Source organism: Plecotus auritus, assembly GCF_963455305.1.
Source record: "Plecotus auritus genome assembly, chromosome: 3".
Taxonomy (NCBI): Eukaryota; Metazoa; Chordata; class Mammalia; order Chiroptera; family Vespertilionidae; genus Plecotus; species Plecotus auritus.
This window is the reverse complement of record NC_137772.1, coordinates 130,884,212-130,907,673: the sequence shown is the minus strand read 5'-3', so window position 1 is coordinate 130,907,673 and position 23,462 is coordinate 130,884,212. Positions and strand designations below refer to the sequence as shown.

At 41.4% G+C, this 23,462-nt stretch overlaps 1 protein-coding gene across 20 annotated transcripts in view; it reads left to right on the top strand.

The window, feature by feature from the left end:
- Positions 1-5,791: 5,791 nt before the first annotated feature.
- Positions 5,792-23,462, top strand: part of WNK1 (WNK lysine deficient protein kinase 1) — a 157,837-nt gene continuing 140,166 nt past the window's right edge. For 19 of the 20 annotated variants that reach the window (XM_080662275.1, XM_080662277.1, XM_080662276.1 and 16 more), the window contains exon 1: positions 5,792-7,565. In XM_080662275.1, the coding sequence (XP_080518401.1) occupies positions 6,804-7,565 (762 nt within the window). In that variant the 5' untranslated portion in view covers positions 5,792-6,803. The remainder of the gene's footprint in view (positions 7,566-23,462) is intronic. The other variant, XM_080662279.1, reaches the window with a different exon arrangement.

Here is a 23,462-nt window from a genome sequence, read left to right as displayed (position 1 = left end):
TGGTTGTAGGTTCTTGCTATTCATCACTTTGAATATTTCTTGCCACTCCCTTCTGGCCTGCATAGTTTCTGTTGAGAAATCAGCTGACAGTCGTATGGGTACTCCCTTGTAGGTAACTAACTTTTTCTCTTGCTGCTTTTAAGATTATCTCTTTGTCTTTTGCCCTTGGCATTTTAATTATGATGTGTCTTGGTGTGGTCCTCTTTGGATTCCTTTTGTTTGGGGTTCTCTGCGCTTCCTGGACTTGTAAGTCTATGTCTTTCACCAGGTAGGGGAAGTTTTTTGCCATTATTTCTTCAAATAGGTTTTCAGTATCTTGCTCTCTCTCTTCTTCTGGCACCCCCATAATTCGGATGTTCACTTGAAGTTGTCACAGAGACTTTTTACACTACCTTCATATTTTTGGATTATTTTTTCTTTTGCTCTCCCAGTTGGGTGTTTTTTGCTTCCTTGTATTTCAAATCTTTGACTTGATTCTTGGGATCCTCTAGTCTACTATTGAATTTCTGTATATTATTCTTTATTTCAGTCAGTGTATGCTTAATTTCTGACTGGTCCTTTTCCATTTTTTTTTTTTTTTTTTTTGGCATTCTCACTAAGATCCTTGAAGGTCTCACTAAGTTCCTCAGAGGTTTCTAGAAGATTCTTGAGTAACCTTATAACTGTGGTTTTGAACTCTATATCCAGTAGTTTGCTTTCCTCCATTTCTTTCATTTGTGACATGTTTCTTTTTTTCCGCATTTTGGCTGCTTCCCTGTGTTGATAGAGTGGCCTTGTGTGCTAGGTGTCCTATAGGGCCCAGTGGCTCTCCAATCACCTGAGGTGGACACTCTTGGTTGCACCCCTTTGTGGGCTGGGTGCACAGTCTTGTTGTAGTTAAGCCTTGATTGCTGTTGGTATCACTGGGAGGAATTGACCTCCAGGCCAGGTGGCTGTGAAAACCAGCTGTGTCTACAATGGAAGAGCTGCTGTGCTGGAGATACGCTTATGGGGCAGAACTTGCTTTAGTGGGGCTTTGGTGCTCACTGAGTCTGCCCCTTGAGTGTGTCACTTATGGATGTGAAGAGTTGTAATCTCGTATGGTCTCACATTGATCACTGGGTACACTGGCTCTTGGCTCTCCAAGGAGTTGCAAAGTCAGCCACTGCCTGAGGCCTCCCAGCAGGAGCTACAGCAAGATCTGCAGACTCCTCCTCTTTGTTTGGGGTTTGGAAATGCCCAGATGAGGCCCAGCTGTGAAGCAAGGCTGGCTGCTGCTTCTGAGCCTTGGGCCTTCTTTTGAAAGCTTTGGAGCTCTCTGACCCAGCTGCAGTTTGTTAGGTTTTAGGTTGCAAAAGGACAGGCCATTCATATGCAAAAGCCACTGTGCACAGCTTGGGTGGGGTTGTAAATTGGGTGGAGTGGGGTCTCAGGGAATCACCAAGGTGGAGCAAACAGCAATGGCTGCCTGTCAGCCCTGCACTGGGGAGGTCCCTGCCTCTCCGTGTCCCGCACCCCCATGCAGGAACAATGATTGCTGCAAGCACCTCTGAGGGAAAGCCTCCCTCGTGTTCCGGCCCAATGCCAGACAGCCCAGTTTCTCCCCGTATGAGTCTGGGTCCCCAGAGTCTCGTCTGGAACTGGAATTTAGAGCAATTGGGAGCTTGTATCTCCCTTCCAATTGAAAAAAACAACAACAGCGCATCCAGTTTCCTGCCTGTTTTGCACACGTCTCCCTACCTCTGCACCTCCGTACCTCTGCACCTCCTACAGTCTCAATGCGCTTTTTTCTTTCCTTCTAGTTGTAGAACTTCCACTCAGTCAGCTTTCCTGTGGTTCTGGATGATATTTGTTTTTGTTTTTTTAGTTGTAGTTTTGATGTGGTTGTGAGAGGCAGCAAGTACAGGTGTTTATCTATGCTGCCATCTTGTTTCCTCTCCTATAATATGTTTTGATATAGGGCACTCCCACCCCTTTTATTTCATTTTAATAAAAAAGGGTTTGCCTAACTGGTGTGGCTCAGTGGCTGAGGTTTGACCTATGAACCAGGAGGCCCTGGTTAAATTCCCGGTCAGAGCACATGGCCAGGTTGCAGGCTCAATCCTGAGTGTAGGAGGAAGGGGTGGCGGGGGGGGGGGGGGGCGTGCGTGCAGGAGGCAGCCAATCAATGATTCTCTCTCATCATTGATGTTTCTATTTCTCCCTCTCTCTTCTGCTCTGAAATAAATAAAAAAATATTTTTAAAAGGTTTTTAAAAAAACATTCTTCATTGTTTAACTATCTGATTCTCCAGTTTTCATCTTGAGTTCTAGATGACAAGAAGGTAAAATTAAAATTATCCACAGGCAAGACAAAGATGTATGAGAAATGAGGGAAAGGAGGAAAAAATAAAGAGAAATGCTTTCAAAATGATATTTTCCCTCTTACACTTCAAGAAGCTACCCTATGAATTATGTGACATATGAAATAAGGTATATCTTATGTGTTCAGCAACTGTCTAAGTCAAAGCTGGCTCTGGCTTTCATTGCTAGCTAGTTACAAACGACAGGGTGAATGGATGGGAAATACAAAGAACATGACTTTATGTGAGAAAATAAACAAGGACAAAAGTGAATAAAGAACGTGGTGTGAGAAAATAAATTACATGTATTCTTTTTATGGACCTACCTGTCAGGAAATCAAATCTCTGAGTTTAGTGCATCCATTGTGTCCTGGGGTCTTTTTGCTACCTCTTCTTTTATTACTTGACTAGAGGCCGGGTGCATGGATTTGTGCACCAGTGGAGTCCCTTGGTGTGCCCTGTGGAGATTGGGCCAAAACCGGCAGTCCAATGCCGCCTGCCGCTCCTGCCTGCCACTCCCGCTCATCCCAGCCCCGCTGTGCCTGCTGTGGGCTCGTGCCCAGTCAGTCCGGACCGGGAGAGGCTCACATCGCCACAGCGGCGCTCACCAGCTGTGAGCCCTGAATCTGGCGCCCGTCAGTCTGCTGAGCAGTGCTTCTGCTGTGGGAGCGCACTGAACACCAGGGGGCAGCACCTGCGTTGAGCGTCTGCCCCCTGGTGGTCAGTGTGTGTCATGGTGAATGGTTGACCGGTTGTTCGGTTGCTTAGGCTTTTATATATAGACTAGAGGCCCAGTGCATGAAATTCGTGCATGGGGGGGTTGTCCCTCAGCCCGGCCTGCACCCTCTTGCAATCCGGGACTGCTGGCTCCTAACTGCTCACCTGCCTGCCTGCCTGATCACCCCTAACCACTCTGCCTGCCTGCCTGATCGCCCCTAACCACTCTTCCTGCCTGCCTGATTTTCCCTAACTGCTCTGCCTGCCTGCCTGATCACCCCTAACTGCCTCTGCCTTGGCCCCCGCCACCGCAGCTTCATCTGGAAGGACGTCTGGAATGACGTCCAGAAGGTCATTCGGCTGTCCTGTCTAATTAGCATATTATGCTTTTATTATTATAGATCATTATAGATAGATGTTTTATGTAGAGTACAGAGGGATCTGTTCTTTACTCGATAATTGAAATGACAGAGAAAAGAAAAATACTCTTAGGGATATATTAATAAGTAACAGAAAATATGTTAATTGAAAGTTGGTAAGCATTAAAAAGGTGTCTGTAGTAAAATAATTACACTAAACATTTTAACCTTTAAATCTAACCATTGTACACAATATAGTTATACTCAACTTATAGTTGTACCTGTTTTCATAGTAAAGCTAATGTTGCACAAATAGGAAAGTCTGTCATGTGGGCAAGCAGGGCTTTCAATCAAGTTAATTATTTACAATATATTTAATTGTTCCTGGTTGAACTTACGTGTTGATAGGACATGGTGATTGTCCAGGGACTTGTGTCCAATGCATTGTGGCCAAAGTTTCAATGCAGAGTAAACAGGAATAGGCAATAATAAAGTTTTTAAATGACCATTCACACAGAAATAGCATCATTTTTTGTGGTGCCAACATTTGAACATTGTGATTTACTGATCTTCTTTTAACTCACCAATTTATAATTACTTGGATTATGTTTAAAATCAGACTATTTTTTCTAGTAAAGCAACAACTGAGCAAGTCCTAAGAATCTGCCTCAAGACGTACAATAAAAAAGTACTTTAAAGTCATTTCTTCCCTTGCTTTACATTAAAATTTAGGATTGGAGACAAACCACTAATTACATATACCATAATGAAATTTACCATTACCATAGCAAATGAGTTAACGATATATTTTCTAATAAATGGAACTCTACTATTTTAATACTCGAGTTGCCCCTACTGAATTTGTATTTTAAAATGTTCATAATCTGCTAGCTTCATGAAACCTAACAAATTGGTTTTAAAACAAACTTTTGTATGTCTGAAAGTGTAGCTTTTGATAAAGAAAAAAGCTGTAAACGTGTATAACTATTTTACTTAACAGGTAAATTAATATGAATTATATAGCAAACTTCTCTAAGTGGAGCTCATCCAGATAAGTTGTGGGCGTTTCCTAGGAAACTAGTGTTAACCAACGAATCTTCTGTCAAGTTGCATCTAAACTACTCGTAGTCTTAGCGTGGTCCTCCGCTAGACTGTGCGCTTCTGAGCTCCTTCCACAGTGGGCGCCGAGGAGAGAGAGAAAGGAGTGTGTTGCCGCTCTGATGCCCTTGCATACATTTCAGTGCTTCCCGCTCTTTCCTGTCGGGCTTAGACATTTTTAACTGCCATCTGGCTCCCCACCCAGGCTTCCAACTCTGTCTGGTGCCCCCTAGTGCTCATCACCTGTATAATCCTGAGTAGTTGTGAGAAGCAAAGGAGGCCAGAGAGCCCAAGGATACTTTCCATTACTGTGATGTGTGGATCCAAATTTCCTCTATGTCTAAAGCCATACATTACATGTGTACTTTCATACACCCCTAGAGAAAGAGGGGATGTTGTTGTACTAAGCCACCAAAGGAAAGATGGAAATTAGGTTTCAACCAACTACACAGAAGTCAACTCAGCTCTCTCAAGACGCCAAGTTCCACCTCCCTCCCTCCCCACACCATCTTTTTTATTCTGGCAAAGAGTTCACTATGATCCAAAGTAGGGTAGCCCATCTTTGAGAACCCGAATGTCTTGGAGCTGGAGCTGAGAATGCCCACAACTCATCTTGATTGCTATGGAATCAAGGAGGATAGAAGATAATTCTCCCTGTTTCCTTCCTCAACCCATTTAATCAATAGTAATCTCATGCGCAATCCACAAAGTTTCTTTTAACCTGCGGAAGGAGTCGTTAGATCTTCTGGCTGAGCCTGGGCTCTGGTTCTCCTGCTTTGCGTTCCCCCTCCACCCCAACAGCCCTACAGTCACTCAACACTTCAGCAGCTTTCTCCATTAAAGATGAACAACAGATCATTTTTCTTTGCATGGCAACTCTAAGAGTTTTCTCTAGCTTCAGTAGAACATGATGGGAATCTCTTCTCTCGCTTGCCTCCCTTTTCTTTCTTTTTTTTTTCCTTCCTTCCCTTCTTCCAGAATTAACCCCCAAATAATGATTTTCCCAGCTAGCGCTGATTTAAGGATAGGGTTTAGCGACTCACGGCGACGCTCCCATCAGCCTTCCAGAAGGGGCGGTTTCCAAAAGAAAACTACAATTCCCATGAGGCATCAAATTAAACTGCCGCAAGGCATCACGGAAGTCGTAGGCTCCTTCCGCCTGAACCCCTTTCATTCCTTAAGCGAGTAAACTACAAGTCCCAGGAGCCTCGGTACTGGCACGCCTGCGCGAGAGTCCTGAGAGTGAGGTGGGGGTGGGGCTGCCCCGGGCGGTGGGGGGCGGGGTCCGAACGGGCTGTGTGGAGCCTTCAGACTCCCGGCGCCATTTAGCGCGGCGAGTTTCTCTGTTGGACGCGCCTCTTCATACTCGACCACTCTGCACTCCAGTCTTCGGTGACAGAAGGTGCCTGTTGGGGTGACTACTCTTTTCTCTCCCTATCCCCCTCCACCCAGTCCTTTCGGTCTCCTCTGCTCTCGGCCCAGAGAAGCAGCGGAGCTCGGGCCCCGCGGCGAGCGGCCCTCCCCTCCCCACCGTTCCCTCCCTCCGTCAGCCCCCGGCACCGGCCCGGGAGGAGACGGGGGTTTGCCAGGCCCGGGGCGGGCGGGGAGGCCTCGGGGAAGGGGGGGCCCGCTTTTCAGGCACCGAGGCTTCGACCCTTCAGTCCCGGCGATGGACGCCTTGTGAGACTGGTCCCCCTCTCTGGGGGCGCGTTTGTGAGGCGGCGACCGACTGTCCGGGAGCCCCCGGGCCCGGCCCTCCCTCGCCCTCCTCGGCCCCTCCCACTCTCTTTGGCCCTGGAGCTGCCACCGCTCGGGAGTCCGTGCTAGTCCCTGCCTCGGGTTGCCGCCGCCCTCCGGGCCTAGCCCGCCCAGTCCGCGCAGCGGCGGCGGCGGGGAGCTGGAGTCGCCGCCGCATCCGCCGCATCCGCTTCTACTCGGTGCCGGCTCTTTGCCTTGCCCCTCATGACTGCGGCGTCTCTGCTGCTACAGCCTTCCCGCCCGCGGCTTGCCGCAGGATGGCTGCGGATCGCGAGGCGCTAACAACCCCTGTGGCTCAGCTCCTCGATAGACCGCCGACGAGCCCGCCTTGTGAGCCAAAGCAGCAGTCGCAGCAGGGCCGGGTGTCCCGCCTCGCCTTCGGGGTGACTTGTCAGTTCTAAGTGAGGAGTGGTCCGGTTTGATCCTAACCCGTCGGGAGCAGGATCCGTCGTAGCGGTACCTGCCGACCTGCACCTCTCCTCCAGGTCGACCCCTCACCCTCTCTTCATTCACAAATTCGACCCGGCTCGCCTCGCTCCAGGGGACCGACCATGTCCGGAGGCGCCGCGGAGAAGCAGAGCGGCACTCCGAGCTCCCTGTTCCTCTCGCCGCCGGCGCCCACCCCCAAAAATGGCTCTAGCTCAGATTCCTCTGTTGGGGAGAAACTGGGCGCGGCGGGGACAGACGCTGGAACTGGCAAGACTGAGGAGTACCGGCGTCGCCGCCACACTATGGACAAGGACAGCCGTGGGGCGGCCGCGACTACCACCACCACTGAGCACCGCTTCTTCCGCCGCAGCGTTATCTGCGATTCCAACGCTACGGCGTTGGAATTGCCCGGCCTCCCGCTTTCTCTCCCTCAGCCCAGCGTCGCCGCAGTGGTTCCACAGAGTACTCCACCAGAGCCCCATCGCGAGGAGACCTTGACCGCTACTGTCGCTGCTGAGGTAGCCCAGCAGCCTCCCGCCGCTGTTGCTGCCCCGAGGGAATCCGCTGCCCCGGGCCCTGCAACCACGACTGCCCCCAGCGCTATCAGCAAAGACCGCCAAATTTCCCAGCCCGACCATGTGGGGAGCAAAGAGGAGCCTCCATCAGCGAGAAGCGGCAGCGGCGGCAGCAGCGCCAAGGAATCGCAAGAGGAACGGAGCCAGCAACAGGATGATATCGAAGAGCTGGAGACCAAGGCCGTGGGAATGTCCAACGATGGCCGCTTTCTCAAGTTTGATATAGAAATTGGCAGAGGCTCCTTTAAGACGGTCTACAAAGGACTGGACACTGAAACCACCGTGGAGGTCGCCTGGTGTGAACTACAGGTATAGCCCCGCCTACTTTATTATACGGTGGTTTGGATCCCAAATGTGCTCGGTTAAGCCAGTTTATCGAGTTCACTCTTTACTTGTCATTCTTTAACTGTTCGCTCTGACTGGGGGGAGGCCACCTTTTGAAAGAGATTGAAACTAGATTTTGGGGCATTATTGATAGCCAGTGAGATTTGCTACTAGAGAAGGAGTGGTGAAAATCTTCGTACAAACGCATTGCCTATTTGTTATTATAGTATAGTGTCTGGCAGGAAACTTGGAATTAGTGGGGACGTTTTTGAGTTAGGAAAGTACAGTCTTCTTGACTTGTACATTTCAGACTCATCAAAGGCTCTGCAGTGATGACTTGCTGGTGTGTTACTGAGATCAGACTGTTCTTTTTTAATAAGAACGACCTTGTTCATGAATGACCTTCCTTTGGCTATATCTTTGTTGGCGGTTACACAGGCATTTAATAATAACTACTATAAAAAAGACTTTCTTCTCTGGCCAAATGCCTTGGGACTAGTAAGGTACAATAAGTATTCGATGTTGTACCACCTAATGATGCTTATGCCTTATGCTAGCTAGCAGTGATCTTACCTTGTTAATTAAAACTAATATGTCTTTAGCCCATAAACTATACAATGAATAGTACGAGCCCATGCAAAATTATTATTTTAATTTTGTTATAAAAGATTTTTAAGCCAAACTTTCCCAAAAGTTTATAGGAGTTACAATGCTTCCTTTTTAATCTCTTTGGGAGGTTTTCATGGTGTAAATAATGGTGTGTCATTCTGGTTGACAAGTATATTCTAGGTTTAAATACCTGGTTTTGGGTTACTTGTTGTTTGACCTGTATGAGCTTGATTTCCTCATCAGGAAGTGAACATAGGTTATTGGAAGAAGCAGTGTTTACACTGAATGGAAAAGGCAGGGTTTTTTGTTGTTGTTTTTTTCATGAAGAATGCCATTATCCATATTCTTTTTTTGCCAAGAAAAAGGACCAAGCTGAAATACGATATGAAAGTAACTGAATGATCTAGGAATTTTGATTTATCTAGTTAATAATACGGAAAATCAACTTAACGTGGAAGAAAATAAATTTAAAAACTGACAAGTTCTTTAGAACATAATATTGTAGGTTTTACAGCTAATGATATAGAACTTCTAGGCATTGTGAAATAACTACTCAGTTTTATAGTGGTTTAGAGTTGGAAAGGTGACAGATCTTTAAAAAAAAAACTTGTCAAACTGTAATTTTATTCTTATTGGTCAGTCTTATTCAAAAACTTAGGTCTGCCTGGCTCTACTGTGTGGGCAGTGGTTGAGCTTCCATGTATGAACCAGGGGATATGCGGGGTTGCAGGCTAGATCCCCAGTAGGGGGCATGAAAGAGGCAGCCCATCAGTGATTTTCTCTCATCATTGATGTTTCTATCCCTCTCTTCCTCTCCTTTCCTCTCTGAAATCAGTCAAAATATATTTTTAAAAAAACAAAACAAAACCTTAGGTCTGATTTCTTTTGGTTTACAGCAAAAATTAAGCTTACAGACACCTATTTCTTTTTTGTATCCAGGGTGCCTAGTGCTACTGAGCCTGGATTTTATTCTTTTGTTATGGTTTCATACTCGAATAGGTGGTTTTAAACATTTTTTTTCATTAATTGGTTACATTACCCTTTTAAGACTGGACCCAATAAATGTTGAGCATTTTATGGATTGACTTAGGTAGTTTCAATTATTTAACTTCTATATGTGTGTTTATCACCTGGGATTTTCTAATAGTTTATTATATTGGAACTAATGGTACAGTGGAAAACACTCAATTTATCTAATATCACAATAAGAATTATGTCCAAGCATCTCAGTTTTTCTTAGAACTCATGACTTTGGATTTTTGTTCTCTGTCTAGGCATGGACATGATCAAACTAAAGAATTCTTATCAGGATTTGGCTGCAGAACCTCTAGCTCATTGAGCTGTACTCTGGTTTAGAAACCAGATGCCATTTGACCCTGCTTCTATAATTTTTCATTTTGTTTCTTAGAAATGTGATTATTCTGGCCCCAAGATCCTTTATAGTAGTAGTACGTGGGCAGTGTTTTGACTAGGACATTTGCCTAGTAACCTATTCAGTAGATTAGTGTTTGAGTTTTTATTTTTGGATCCTAATTAAAGAATAAGCCAAGGGATTACTAAAGTATTGGGAAGAAAGGAAAGCTCTTTTCACTAAATGTATACTTCTAGTATATGTATTTTTTTGTAGGAAGACAGGAGAAATATTTTGTTCAGTTGTTAAGTTAAAATTCTTAATGCATTAAAACCAGAAGAAATCTTAGGTTATTCTGCCCACTTATTTGATAAAGAACCTAAAATCATAGAGCAGGTAAAAATGACTTGTTTAGGTAGGTGAAGAACACAAATTAAACTGGTTAGAACCTAGTAATTTGGGAAATGTTAGAGCATTTTGTAGTTTAGTATATGGCTAATTAATAAATCTCAAATGAAGCAATTCTGTTTTGGTGTGGAAGTCGTCAGATTTATGACTTCTGATATGGGTATTGATTTTATCACTTCAAAGGGAGGAATAGGCTTTTTGGGATGGAGAATGGGTAAGTATGGTATATAAATCAAACTTGTTTCCATCAAGCTTATTTTAGAGTAACAGTAAGCATAGGTATCTATTGAAACAAGTATCAATTCTTTAATAATAATAGGTAATGCTTTGATAACACAGGATCTTAAGTGATAACTGAGATCTCTTAAGATGAAAGATGATTTGCCTTGGTAAGAAAGTGTTATTTTGGTGGTGGTTGGTTTTTTATTTTTTATTTTTTTAAAAATTGATTTTAGAAAGGGGAAGGGAGGGAGGGAGGGAGAGAGAGTGAGATAGAAAGAAATATCCATTGGTTGCCTCCCCCATTCCCCCAAAGGTGGATCCACACTCCAACTCCAGCTGGGGCATGTGCTCTGACCCAGAATCAAACCACCACCTTTTGGTGTATACTAAGCAATACTCCAGCCAACTGAACCACACTGGCCTTTTGGTGTATGGATGATGCTTGAACCAACTGACCTTGTTTTTAAGAAATAGTATGATTGGCTTTAAGAAAACTTATTGATAGATTTAGAAATGATTTACTTTAAGCACTTTTCTCCCCAAGTTGTTTCTAAGTTTCTAAATATAGAGTACACTTGATACATTCACGTTATGTATTGATGTAATAGTCTCCAGATCAACTTGAAAGGGAGGTCAAATCATAAATTTTGTTTAAGGTCCAATATACTTAGTGCTTGCTTTTCTCTAGCTTTTAGTAAGTTAAGGCTCATGTTTCATAGTGAGTATATGATATTAATCTATATATATAGAAGCCTAAGTGACAATTCTGACCGGTCGCTATGATGCACACTGATCACCAGAGGGCAGACACTCAATGCAGGAGCTGCCCCCTGGTGGTCAGTGCATTCCCACAGCCAACCTCCCGTGGTCCCTCCCCACCAGCCGGCCAGGGGGCCCTGATCGAAGGCCAGGCTGAGGGACCCCACCTGTGCACAAATTCATGCACCAGGCCTCTAGTGTTTTATAAAAAGTTTAGCAGTGCTTCAGAAATGGGATGTGGTTCTCTGATTAAGAAACCATAATTTGTTTTCTTTTGTTCTTAAGATAATTCTTAAAACCTGATCGAACTGAACCTTTCCTTTTGCATATTGAGGATTGTTTTTACCTTTACTTTTTCTTTAGAGAGAGGGAGAGACAGGGAGAGAGAAAAAAAACATTGATATGAGAGAGACACATCTATTAGTTGCCTCTCGCACATGCTCGATCAGAGCCAGGGATTGAGCCTGCAACCGAGGTACGTGCCCTTGACCCCTTGATGGGAATCTAACCTGGTACCCTTCGTCCTCTGGTCAGCACTCGATCTATCTACTGAACCAAACCAGCTAGGGCTTTTACCTCCTTTACTTTTAAAATTTGTGCTACATTCCTTGTTTTTTTGGATGAGAATTTGCAGTCCCACAACTAGATTTCAGGGAATAGTCCTCGGAGTTTTTCTTTGTTTATTTTCAATTCTCAGAGCCCCTGTTGAGTATGGATAAAATTGAGATAACTCAGTGGTAGCTGCTATGTAGAATGATTGGTGACTTGTTTGAAATAATCTGTCCTCCTTTGTAAACAGGGCAGAATGGAATTAAAGACAGGATAATTTTGGTTAGATAAGATTTGATTTAAAATAGATGTAGATTTACTGCTGTGGGAAGTAACCTTGGTGGTACAGGAATTGAAAATTACATTTAGATTAATTTTTAATGATGTAGTTAGTTCTTACTTAGTTTTAGGGGTTTATAAATGTTTTCCTTTTTCCTTATTTACCTTTTTTCTTTTCTTTTTGGACCTTTAGTATCATAGTTGTTCTTAGTATAAGAACTTGAAAAGAAGTTTTTTTGTAAAACAAATTGGGAATCTTGTTGCCTGGTGACTGAGTTTGTTTTTTGACATTCAGATTTTAGTGAAAGATTCTGGTGATTTGAAAATCATCCTAGTTAAACCCTAGGAAAGCATTCAACTAAAACTGAGTCCTCATTTTCAGAAATCACCCTAAACCTATTATTATTTGGGTTTTCTAGTAACTTTCAAGTTTTTTAGATAAAGCTGTAAAAGCAGCAGAAATGGTTATGCTCAAATTGCAATTTCTGAGAATATTAATACTAATTACAGTTATTAGGGTTTTTTTTGGTACCAGTTCTTACATTTGTTTATTTTTAGTATCTTACATTTTATTTGAGGTTATTTTCTTAACCATAGGTCCAATCTAGTCTGCAGGAATAGATAAGACTTACCATGACCTGAATTTGGATTGGAAGAGGACACTATTTTTCTGCAGTATAACATAGTAATTAAGACCTAATTGATTAGTCTAGTTTCTTATCTGTAAATAGAATAAGTGCCTATTTTATAGAGTTGTTGTGACAGTTAAATGGAAAATATATACATACATATATATATATATATATACATATATATATATATATATATATATATATATATATATATATTATGATGATCCAGCATCTCTTTTAGGCTATCTTTTTGAGGTATCTGTGCAGATTTTGTTTTATTTGTTTACATCCATGAAAAATCATGTAGCAAAATTCTTACGGTTGTTACCATTCTTATAGGAGGAAGTTTGGAGATGAACATGGTGTCATCAGTGCTTTCAGATTCTTTAGCTTTACCTATTTTCTGCCTAATGTTTTAATTTTACAACCTGTCACTTTCCCAAATGACAGCCTTTTTTAATTACTAGTTTCCAGAATTTGCTAAAATCTTTTTTCCTTTTGGGATCATTCTTATATTCTTCAAATTGATTTGAAGTCTTTACCTTCTTTGTCTACTCCAGTAGTCTTTGAGCTCTTTGAAGATATATGTAGGTGCTCAATATACTTTAATAAATATTAAATTTTTTCTGTTATCAAGTTAGAAATAGTAATAGAACTCAGGTTTGTTTTATCCATATTCCTTGCCTTTCTTTGGTCCATAGCAGATTCTCTAGTCTTGTACTGGAAGAGTTCAGTGTGATCTAATGCAGTACTATATGATAGAAAAAAGCTCCAAGGAAGAACACTTGGATTCTAGGTTACCCAGTTATCTAACCCTGAGTAAGGAACTTAATCTGTGATGCTGACTTAATAATATGTCTTACCGACTTAACAGTATTATTGAGGATCAACTGAAATACTGTATGAAGGTACTTTTCAAAACTAAAAGAAGGATGATGGTGCTTTAAAAAAATCCATTTTGAAAACCATAAGTTGTCACATGTTACAAATTGATTGAATATTTAAAACATCTTAATTAAAATTGGGTTTTAGGAGATTTTGCTTTGTCAACTTTAGGACTTTTATCCAATCTTAAGACAAAAGGGAAATAGCTTTTCAGATTGAAGAGAAATTACCAGAATTATTTCTTCTTCGGACTGTTTTTAAAGATGCCTGTACCTTTGACAGGTGGCACACTTAGTTTTGTATGTGTTTTTAAAAAGATTGGTTATTGATACAATGTACATAGGAGGAAAAGTCAGTAATTTGCTTGATTTTGTGGTTGACTTAATTCAGGGGTCCTCAAACTACGGCCCGCGGGCCACATGCGGCCCGCCGAGGACATTTATCCGGCCCGCCGGGTGCCGCTGCCTGTCCTGCTTAGCAGCCGACTTGTCCCGGGCCCGCAGTGCGCATAGGAATTTTTTCATAGTTTTTTTTTTTTAAACTATAGTCCGGCCCTTCAACGGTCTGAGGGACAGTGAACTGGCCCCTGTTTAAAAAGTTTGAGGACCCCTGACTTAATTGATTGTATAATATCTCTACCTTAATTTATATTTAGATTTTTTTCAGATGGGGTTTCATGTAGAATTTACTTTTTTGATCTTATGACTTGAATCTTGGCCTTGGAAGATTAACATATTAAATGTGTTCTGCTAAATGAATGTGTTTAATGGTTTTTTAGAAAAGAACCTTCAGATAAGCTGTTTGTTATCATGAGCAAATACAGTTTTCCCAGAAATTTAAGAGTTCTTTTTTTTTAAGCAGGCTTAAATTCACTTTATTTTTCTTGTACAAAATTATGTGGCACTATAGTTGGAGCCTGGGTTCTCTGCACAGCAACTCTGGTGTGATCTTTACAAGATGGTCAGTGAATTCCTGATAGGGAGAGTTGGGGAACATGACCTCTTTTCAGAGGCCAGAGGTGAGATAACTGTAGGTTTTGGAGATGACATCAAAGGTAGCCTTGGCAAAATTGCCCAGTGCGGCAGTGCAGCCCCTGGCCAAGGTGTAGACATCCTCGATTACTGGCTTCCTTGGCATGGGCAGAGACAGTGTCAGTGTCCCTGGGGGCGGGGATGAGGCCACCAGCTCAGAATCAGAGTGGCCAATCATCTTTAAGGGATCATGTGGTACTTGTGGATCTTGTTCCCCAAGTACCGGTAGCCTCATGCACAGGGACAAAGAGCTTGGCCAGGGATGGCAGTGGCTACTTCCTTAGAGCACTTAAAGCTCAGACCAACATGTCCATTGTAGTCCCCAATGGCTATAAATGCCTTGAACTGGGTCCTCTAGCCAGCCTGGGTCTGCTTTTGCATGACATAATCTTCAAAACCTGTCCTTGAGCACGGTCAGAGTGGCTCAGTGGTTGAGTGTCGACCTATGCACCAGGAGGTCATGTGTGATTCCTGGTCAGGGCACATGCCAGGGTTGTGGGCTCGATCCCCAGTGAAGGATATGTAGGAGGCAGCCAATCAGTGAATCTCTCTCATCATTGATGTTTCTATCTCTCTCTCCCTCTCCCTTCCTTTCTGAAATCAATAAAAATATATTAAAAACAAACAAACAAACTAAAACCGTGTCCTTGAGGGCTTCCCCCAGAAAAAGTCAGTGATCTCAGATTCCTTGTTGGGCTGGGAGAAGAGATAGAGCTCCATGGACTTGATCTTCATGTCCTTAACGAGGCAGCCTACCTTGCTGAAAGACCTCAGCCCCATATTCCGCTGCCACATTCTCCACAGAAGCGCCCGGGGTCTCTGGGTCTCCTGGAGCAGCAGCGTCATCTGCCATCATCTGCCATTTGGAGAAGCTTAAGAATTCTTAAGAAATTTCAGAGTAATTTAATAATGAGCGGTTTGGAAATCTAGTTGTTATATCATAATATTCAGTTTAGTTAAGAAAAACCACTCTAATTATTTCTGTAGATGTATTTTGTGCAGCCAAGGTTTAGCGCAGCCGTGGGCAAACTACGGCCCGCGGGCCGGATCCGGCCCGTTCGGCTGTTCTATCTGGCCTGTGGAGCCGAAAGAGCGGAGGGTTCTCTTGCTCTCCCCTCCGCTCCTTTACTTTGAATTTATATTAGTTCACACAAACACTCCATCCATGCTTTTGTTCCGGCCCTCTGGTCCAGTTTAAGAACCCATTGTGGCCCTTGAGTCAAAAAGTTTGCCCACCCCTGGTTTAGCGTCTCAGAAACAGATGATCTTTTTTTTTGGTCAGCATGTATGCAGTAGATGGTATTGTGTTAATCAAACACAAACATATGTAAACCAAACAGTGAGAGATGAAACTAATTAGTGAATCAAATGATAATTAATGTGCACATTTTCTATATTAGTATATAGAAGCAAACTGATTGCTTAGGATAATGACAAGATCATCTTGATAACTAATAGTTTTGAGCTTAATAACCTGATATATTCATCTCTCTGTGGATACTCTCCTTACTTGGACTGGTAGGTCATTGTGGATTAAGGTAAATTTGGAAATGTAACAGATTATCTCTTTTACATGCTGAAGAGTTCCAGGCATTCTCATTTATACTAGAGGTCTGGTGCACGGATTCGTGTACAGTAGGGTCCCTCAGCCTGGCCTGTGCCCTCTCGCAATCCAGGACCCCTTGGGGGATGTCGGTCTGCCGGTTTCGGCCTGATCCCCACAGGCCCCTGGGATCGGGCTGAAACCAGCAGTCCGACATCCCCTGGGGGATATAGTAGTGTGCAAAGCAGCAGGCGGTGGGGATGAGCCTGGGCCAGGCGCTGTGCCGCTCCCACTCTCCCGATGCCAATGCTGGTCCTGATCCCAGTCCCGGTCCAGATGGGGAGGGGTGCACAGGGGGAGTGTCCACGGGAGAGACTTGCACTGCTGCAGCTGCGCTCGCCAGCCATGAGCCCATTGTCTGGCACCCATTGGTCAGCTGAGTGCCGCTCCCACTGTGGGAGCACACTGACCACCAGGGGGCAGCTCCTGCATTGAGTGTCTGCCCTCTGGTGGTTAGTGTGCATTATAGCTACTGGTTGAATGGTCGAGCGGTTGCTTAGGCTTTTATAAAAATAGATGCTCTTTAACTCTGCATTTACCCCTTCCACACAAATACTCAGCTATAGGTAGTAAAGAGTAGCTAAAGAATTCTAAACAAAGAAGTAAATTGGTTAGATTTGCATATTAATAATTGTGGAGAATAAATTTAAAGAGTACAGAGGTGTGGAGTTTAGTTAGGATATGAATATGAGATATATAGGGCCTGAACAAGGGAAGTAATAGAGGAATGGCATCTTTACATATTTAGGAGATAAAGTATGCAGGGTTTAGTGATTAATTCAATGTGGAGGAAAATGAAGAATGGGTAAGAGGGTGGGGCTAGATGATGATGCTGTCAATTGAAGGAGGGAATGAGAAAAAATAGCGGTTTTAGTTTTTTTGACATGTTGAGTTTGAGGTACTTGTGAAATCTCCAGGAAGAAGTTCAATTGTCAGTTATATTACATCAAAGAATAGGTCTGAGGTAAGATAGGGGATGATGATTCCCAAATGTCTATATTAGTCATAGCTGAAATAATGAAAGTAAATGAAATCATCTAGAGAGAGGAGATATATGTATAGTGAGAGAAAGGAATAGAGGAAGAGACTGGAGGATAATGGTTCCTAGGGAAAATTAGGAATAACTAATGGGTGGGCAAAGGAAAAAAGAGCCCAGGGGTTAGACTACTAGTAAATAGAACACTAGAAGAGTAGTAATATCAAGGGAATAAAATTTCAAGGAAAGAATATAGCAGAGAAGTCCAATTTGCTTAGCAGTAATTGTTGAGAATGAATTTTTGAAGGAGTAGGATAAGGAGTATAGAGATTAGGCTATTGAAATTGTATATTGCATTTGGTTATTAAGTCATTAACAGTAAAATTTAGGACTATCTAAGTAAGAGAGATTAAGGAAGAAGTGCATAAGGAGATATAAATCACTGGTAATATCCTATATTTCTCAATTAGTTTGAGCAAGGAGAAGAAATACAAAAATCTATATCATAAATGCCAACGGCTCTTGCGGCAGGTGGGGCACAAGCTACTTGTGGCAGAGAGCTACTAGCAGTGGAGAGCTACAAGTGGCGGAGGGCGGGGCAGCGAGCTACAAGCAGCGATGGGCGGGGCGGCCAGCTGAGGCAAGGGGAAGTGAGCTACTTGCACATGATTTCGCATGCACTGGGCCTCTAGTAGAATCTATAAGTAACTCATGTGACTATTTAAATTTAAATTAATTGAAATGAAATACAATTTTAAAAACATATATAGTTTTAAAACTCAGTCCTTTAGTTGTACTAGCCACATTTCAAGTGTTCAAAAGCCACATGTGGTTACCATATTAGGTGGCACAGTTCATACTACACTCACCCTGGCCAGGGATCAAACCCGCAACCTAGGTATGTACCCTGACCTGAAATCGAACATGTAACCTTTTGTTGTAAGGGATAACATTCTAACCAACTGAACCACCTGGCCAGGGTGAGTTGTATGTGTTTTAAATGGCTTTATTGAGATATAATTCACACACTATAAAGAATATACAGTACTACTATTTTATAATTTAAGTTACAATTTAAAACATCTATACTCTATCCTACATAATAAAAGTCTAATATGCTAAGTGTCTGGTTGTTCGGTCGGCTGTTCAGCCAATCAAAGTGTAATATGCTAATGATATGCTAAGGCTGCTCAACCGCTCACTATGATGTGCACTGACCGCCAGGGGTAGACGCTCCAACCAGTAGGTTAGCTTGCTGCTGGGGTTTGGCCGATCAGGACTGAGTGAGACAGGCCGGACACACCCTGGAGCCTTCCTGCGGTCCTGCTCTGGCTGGCCAACCTCCTGCGTCCCTCCCTGGCCCTGATCGTGCACCAGTGGGGTCCCTCGGCCTGGCCTGCACTTGCTTGCAGTTCGGGACCCCTCGGGGATGTTGTAGAGAGGGTTTTGGCCCAATCCCACAGGCCAGGTGGAGGGACCCCACTGGTGAATGAATTCGTGCAATGGGCCTCTAGTTAGTAATAAAAAATAGCCTTCCCTTTTTTGGAAAATATGTACAAAGGATGTTATCACAAACTCACATATACATGTAGAATTGACAAAGATTAACATTATATGTTACATTTGCTCCAAATATTTGGTGACCTTATAGTTTCAAAAGAGTGGAAAATTTGTGGTGGATTTAAAGAATAGCTGAGGAAGGTTAAGAAGTAGAGGTAGTAAGAGTAGGTAATTTATTTTTTAAATTTATCTTTATTGTAGAAATTATTACAGATGTTTCCTCCCCCCATTCCCTCTGTATCCTTACAGAATACTCAAGCACTGGGAGCAATGTGCTGATTTTTAAACAGTTTGCTTTTCTCATATAATCTGGCATTCATGCTACATTTGCATATCAGTATGGTGATGTGTAAGTGGAGCAGCTCTCTGAAATTACCATCCTTGTTTGCCACTTTGAGGAAACAGCCAGATTTCTTGTAATTCCATTGCAACAAAGGTTCTGAATTATTATACTACTAGAGGCCCGGTGCACGAAATTCATGCATGGGGGGGTGTCCCTCGGCCCCCCCCTGCACCCTCTCTAATCTGGGACCCCTCGGGGGATGTCCGACTGCCGGTTTAGGGACATTATCTCCAGCAACTAGGAAAATCACACAGAATGTCCTTGACATACAAACCATGTGGTATTATGAGTTGTTTTAATAATAATGGCCATTTATTTATTTTTAAAATGTATTCTTTTTTTAAAAAAATATTGATTTTTTACAGAGAGGAAGGGAGAGAGATAGAGAGTTAGAAACATTGATGAGAGAGAAACATCGATCAGCTGCCTCCTGCACACCTCCTACTGGGGATGTGCCCGCAACCAAGGTACATGCCCTTGACTGGAATCGAACCTGGGACCTTTCAGTCCGCAGGCCGACACTATCCACTGAGCCAAACCAGTTAGGGCAATGGCCATTCCTTTAAATAATATCTGCTTACATACAATACAGCTGGTACTGTGTGAATTCAGAATGTTAATAGCACAAAATCATAGAAGGTTGTAGTGGAAATAACCTTGAATTGTCTAGTCCAAACTTTTATAAATATTGGAATTCCCTTTTTGAAGATTTTGAATGCTTTTTGTCCTAAGAAGCTTAACCAACTTTTGAGGCAACCCATTTTCTGTGAAAGAACTGGGGACTCTGGCAGCAGGCGCCCCCCGGCTGGCCTGAAAGGACTGGGGGACTCCGGTGCCTGCCGCTCCACCTGCAGGACTGAAAGGACAGGGAATTCTGGCGGGGCTGAGGGGACTGGGTGCCACCATCTTGTGGCTATGGACGCCACCATTTTTGTGATGGCTGATGGTCAATTTGCATATTCCCTCTTTATTAGCTAGGATTTCTAGAATATGGTCAAAATGGACTTTTCTACAAAAGTAGAGTTTGACATGCTTGTGAGGGTGCCAGGGGAGACTTTACTACTCATGGTTACTCGCACCAGCAAAACTGGAAAAGAGCAAGACAATTCTTTTAGAGCAGTTTTAAGTTTACAACAAAATTGAAAGGGAAGTACAGAGATTTCTTATGTACCCACTACCCACTCCCCCACATGCTAGCTTCAATCTTCCCCATTATCAACATTACTCACCAGAACAGTACTTTTTACTTTTTAAGCCAAGGATGAACCTATATTGACAAATCATAACGAAAAGTCTATAATTTAACTTCAAGTTCACTGTTGGTGTTGTACATTCTGTGGATTTGGACAGATATATACTACATATATCCATCATTATAATATACAAAATATTTTCACCGCTCTTCATTGTTCTATCACCCTGACTGACCCCTGGCTACCACTAATCTTTGTTACATCTCCATAGCCTTGCCTTTTTCTGAATGTCATATAGTTGGAATCAGATAGTACATGTAGCCTTTTCAGATCAACTTCTTGTGCCTAGTAAAGGCAGAAAATTAACTGGTAATTTTGTGTTTGAGTCATAATTGTTGACTAGAATGTTTACAAAGACCAAGTCACACAGAGTAGGTTGAGGATAAAGGATTGGATTAAACAACCCTTTTAATACTACTATTTTGTGATGTGTTGAGAATTATGTGCATAGTTATATTCATCACATGATGTGCAGTGTTACTTTTAGTTACTATTTTTATTGGATAAAATCAGTTAGTATCTGTGCCTTTCATTTGCAGCTTTTTGTGTTGTTGTTTTTTTCCGATGTATAAATATATTTAATTTAAGGTGAGATGGCTTCTTTTTCCTGGAGTTCCAGTAGGGAAATAGTAGGCTTCTCTGCCCAAAGTAAAGATGTCTACCGACTGCAGGGATTCTGGACAAACATGTTTGCATCCTGCTTGTCGATGACCGTGTTAGGGGTGGGTCAGAATTTTCCAGCAGTGAATTCATTTGCAGTTTTTAAGTAACTGAAGAGTTATATTTGTTTCTGCATGAAAGACAAGATTTTATCATGGAATTAGATGCTTGTGTTACTTTTGGCCAAATGTAGTCTACTAGAATTTTGATATAGAGCTAGATAGGGTCTATCACAGAAATATTATTATCCAGCTGTATAATTTCTCAAGTATAATATTAATATTTGATTTGAAGAGAAATAGTGAAATCAATGCTTACTATAAGTATGGTACATCTTTTGAAATGATAAGTGGTAAATATTTAGTATCAAAGTTACTGTAGTTTAGTTGTTCAATGAAACAAATATTAATATTACACGATAGCTATTTAAAAAAATAATTTACCACAGACTCAGGAAACTTTAGACTGTTTAGCTTCCAAAAACTGACAGTATTTTTCATCTGTCTTTGTGTCTGGTTCAGATATGGCAGAATTATACTATTAAATGTAAGCTTTGAGTGGTACTTAATTTTGAGTTGTAGCCACAGGTAACTATGACTGAAACATAATTCAAAACTTTTGGCAATGGATATCTTGTTAGTTGCTTTAGAAGGATTTTAAGCCTTACTTCGTATTTAGTGCTCTAACTAGAAATATGTAAGTTGCTGGCTCATGGTTTCCTAGTGATTTAAATTAAGTTGGAATTAGCTTCCAAATTAAGTGATTTCACATTAGGGTTAAATTTTGTTTATGCTGTTTACATGAGCTGTGAGAAATCCGAAGGAGGGCTGTTATGGTATTTAATATTTAGATTTGATGCTTGAGTTTTTAAGAAATCTTATAAAGATGTTAAGATTTGTGTAGATGTGCTAGTGGTAAGATATTTTTTAACATTAGATATTACATATAACATAAATCTAGAAAAGTTAACATATCGTGACTAATTGATTATCATAGTGAGTGGGTAATTTGTTATTAAAAAGTGAATTGTGGAAATTGTCAAAGGAAATATATTTTGATTGTAAGCAAAAATATTAATAAGATGTAAGATATTCAGACATATGGAGAATAATTTTAATGTGTCAATGAAAATGAAAACTCACACTCTGTAAGTCTGGGTTTTGGACAACTAATAAATTCCTTCTGTAAAAAATGATTTGTGGAAATTGGAAGGAAACAGTCATTGTGCTAACACTTGTGATTAGGGCTTGAGATTATGAGTGACTTAATAAAATAATATGGGACAGGACATGTCCACTTTTTAAAAAGAGATTGGATGAAGTCTGATTCCCACACCTCCCCACCATAACCCTCAGTTCAGGAGGACAGCATTCTCTTCCTTAAAACTGCCACTGACTCTATTTCTCTTAACAGTGATGATCATATTGTTAATCTTTCTTAAGAGTTGAATAATACATTTAACATATTTTCATTATATTTTAGAATAATTAGTGAGTGAACTTTGGCAGCTCATATTTGGCATGTGAGTGGTAGTTGCTTTCCGATTTATAATTCCCAGTTGGGAAAATAATCTAGGTTATGTTGTTGTGAATATAACTTATAAATACTAGTATACTCATAACACATATATAGTTATCTGTAAATTTCCTTAGTCTTCTAAGAAAAAAATTCATATGTAATCTCATGAATTGACTGAACTGTGGAATAAAAATTTGGGGTTTTTTAATGTCTCTAATACTATATTCTGCAGGTTTGAGAAATAAAGAATAACAAAGACATTTTCTCCTCCTTGAGTCTGACAGACACTAACTCAGTCAACTTCTATTTCCTCTTTCTGCAATTGTTTGAAATTTCTATTTACTACACTGATTTGACTAATCTCCATTAGTCTCAAAAGTCAGAAGAAATAACTTCCTATCTGCCATTTCTAATGTTTAGTAAGTTTAAAATCTGGAAATTTGTTAGTAATCATTAACAGAATTGTTTAAAGGTAAACAATTAAAGTTGTTTATAGAAATAATTTGAGGTACCTTTTTGGGTTCTTTGCAAGTAATGTTATGACTTTATTATAGCTATCAGGACAGGATGTAGAAATAAATATTTGCTTTATTTATGAATCAGTGATAATCTGCTCCCACCCACAGTGCTTAATTTTTTTTAGCTCTTTGTAGAGAGATCACCTCTTCAGTTCTTACATGCTAGACTTCAGTCCTTATATGCTTCTTTTCTTACTCCTGTTGTTGGTGAAGATTTACTTGTCAAGAGATGGGAATGAAGGATTTCAAATTTTTACTGTTTTTAAATGAGGCCTCTTAAAATATATATAATGTCTAAAAATATATATAATGTCTAATACTGAGTAAGGCACACAGATTACAAAAATATGGCCTCTTTTAGATTTTTATAGTACTTTGGTTTTAAAATTTGGACAGAATATAAAAATTTAGGAAAATTTCAGTTATATTATGGCCCCAGCCATGCATTTTCAAAAGCAATGTGTTGCATTCCTAAAGCTAGTGCCTTGCATGCACCGCTGAGCATAATGGGAAAAGAAAAGTGCCATAAAAAGCTAAGTACCAAGTAACTAGCTGGAAAAAGCTTTTAATGGGAGAGCTGGTACGATCATTAATCTAGTAGAGTAGTACTTGAGGAAATGGTTCCTTGTGTTAAACTGCAATTTCTTTTAGTTATTAGAGACCAAAATAGAAAATTCAGAATTAGCACTTAAATGCTGATATAGGGGTTGTTGTTTTTTAAAGTGC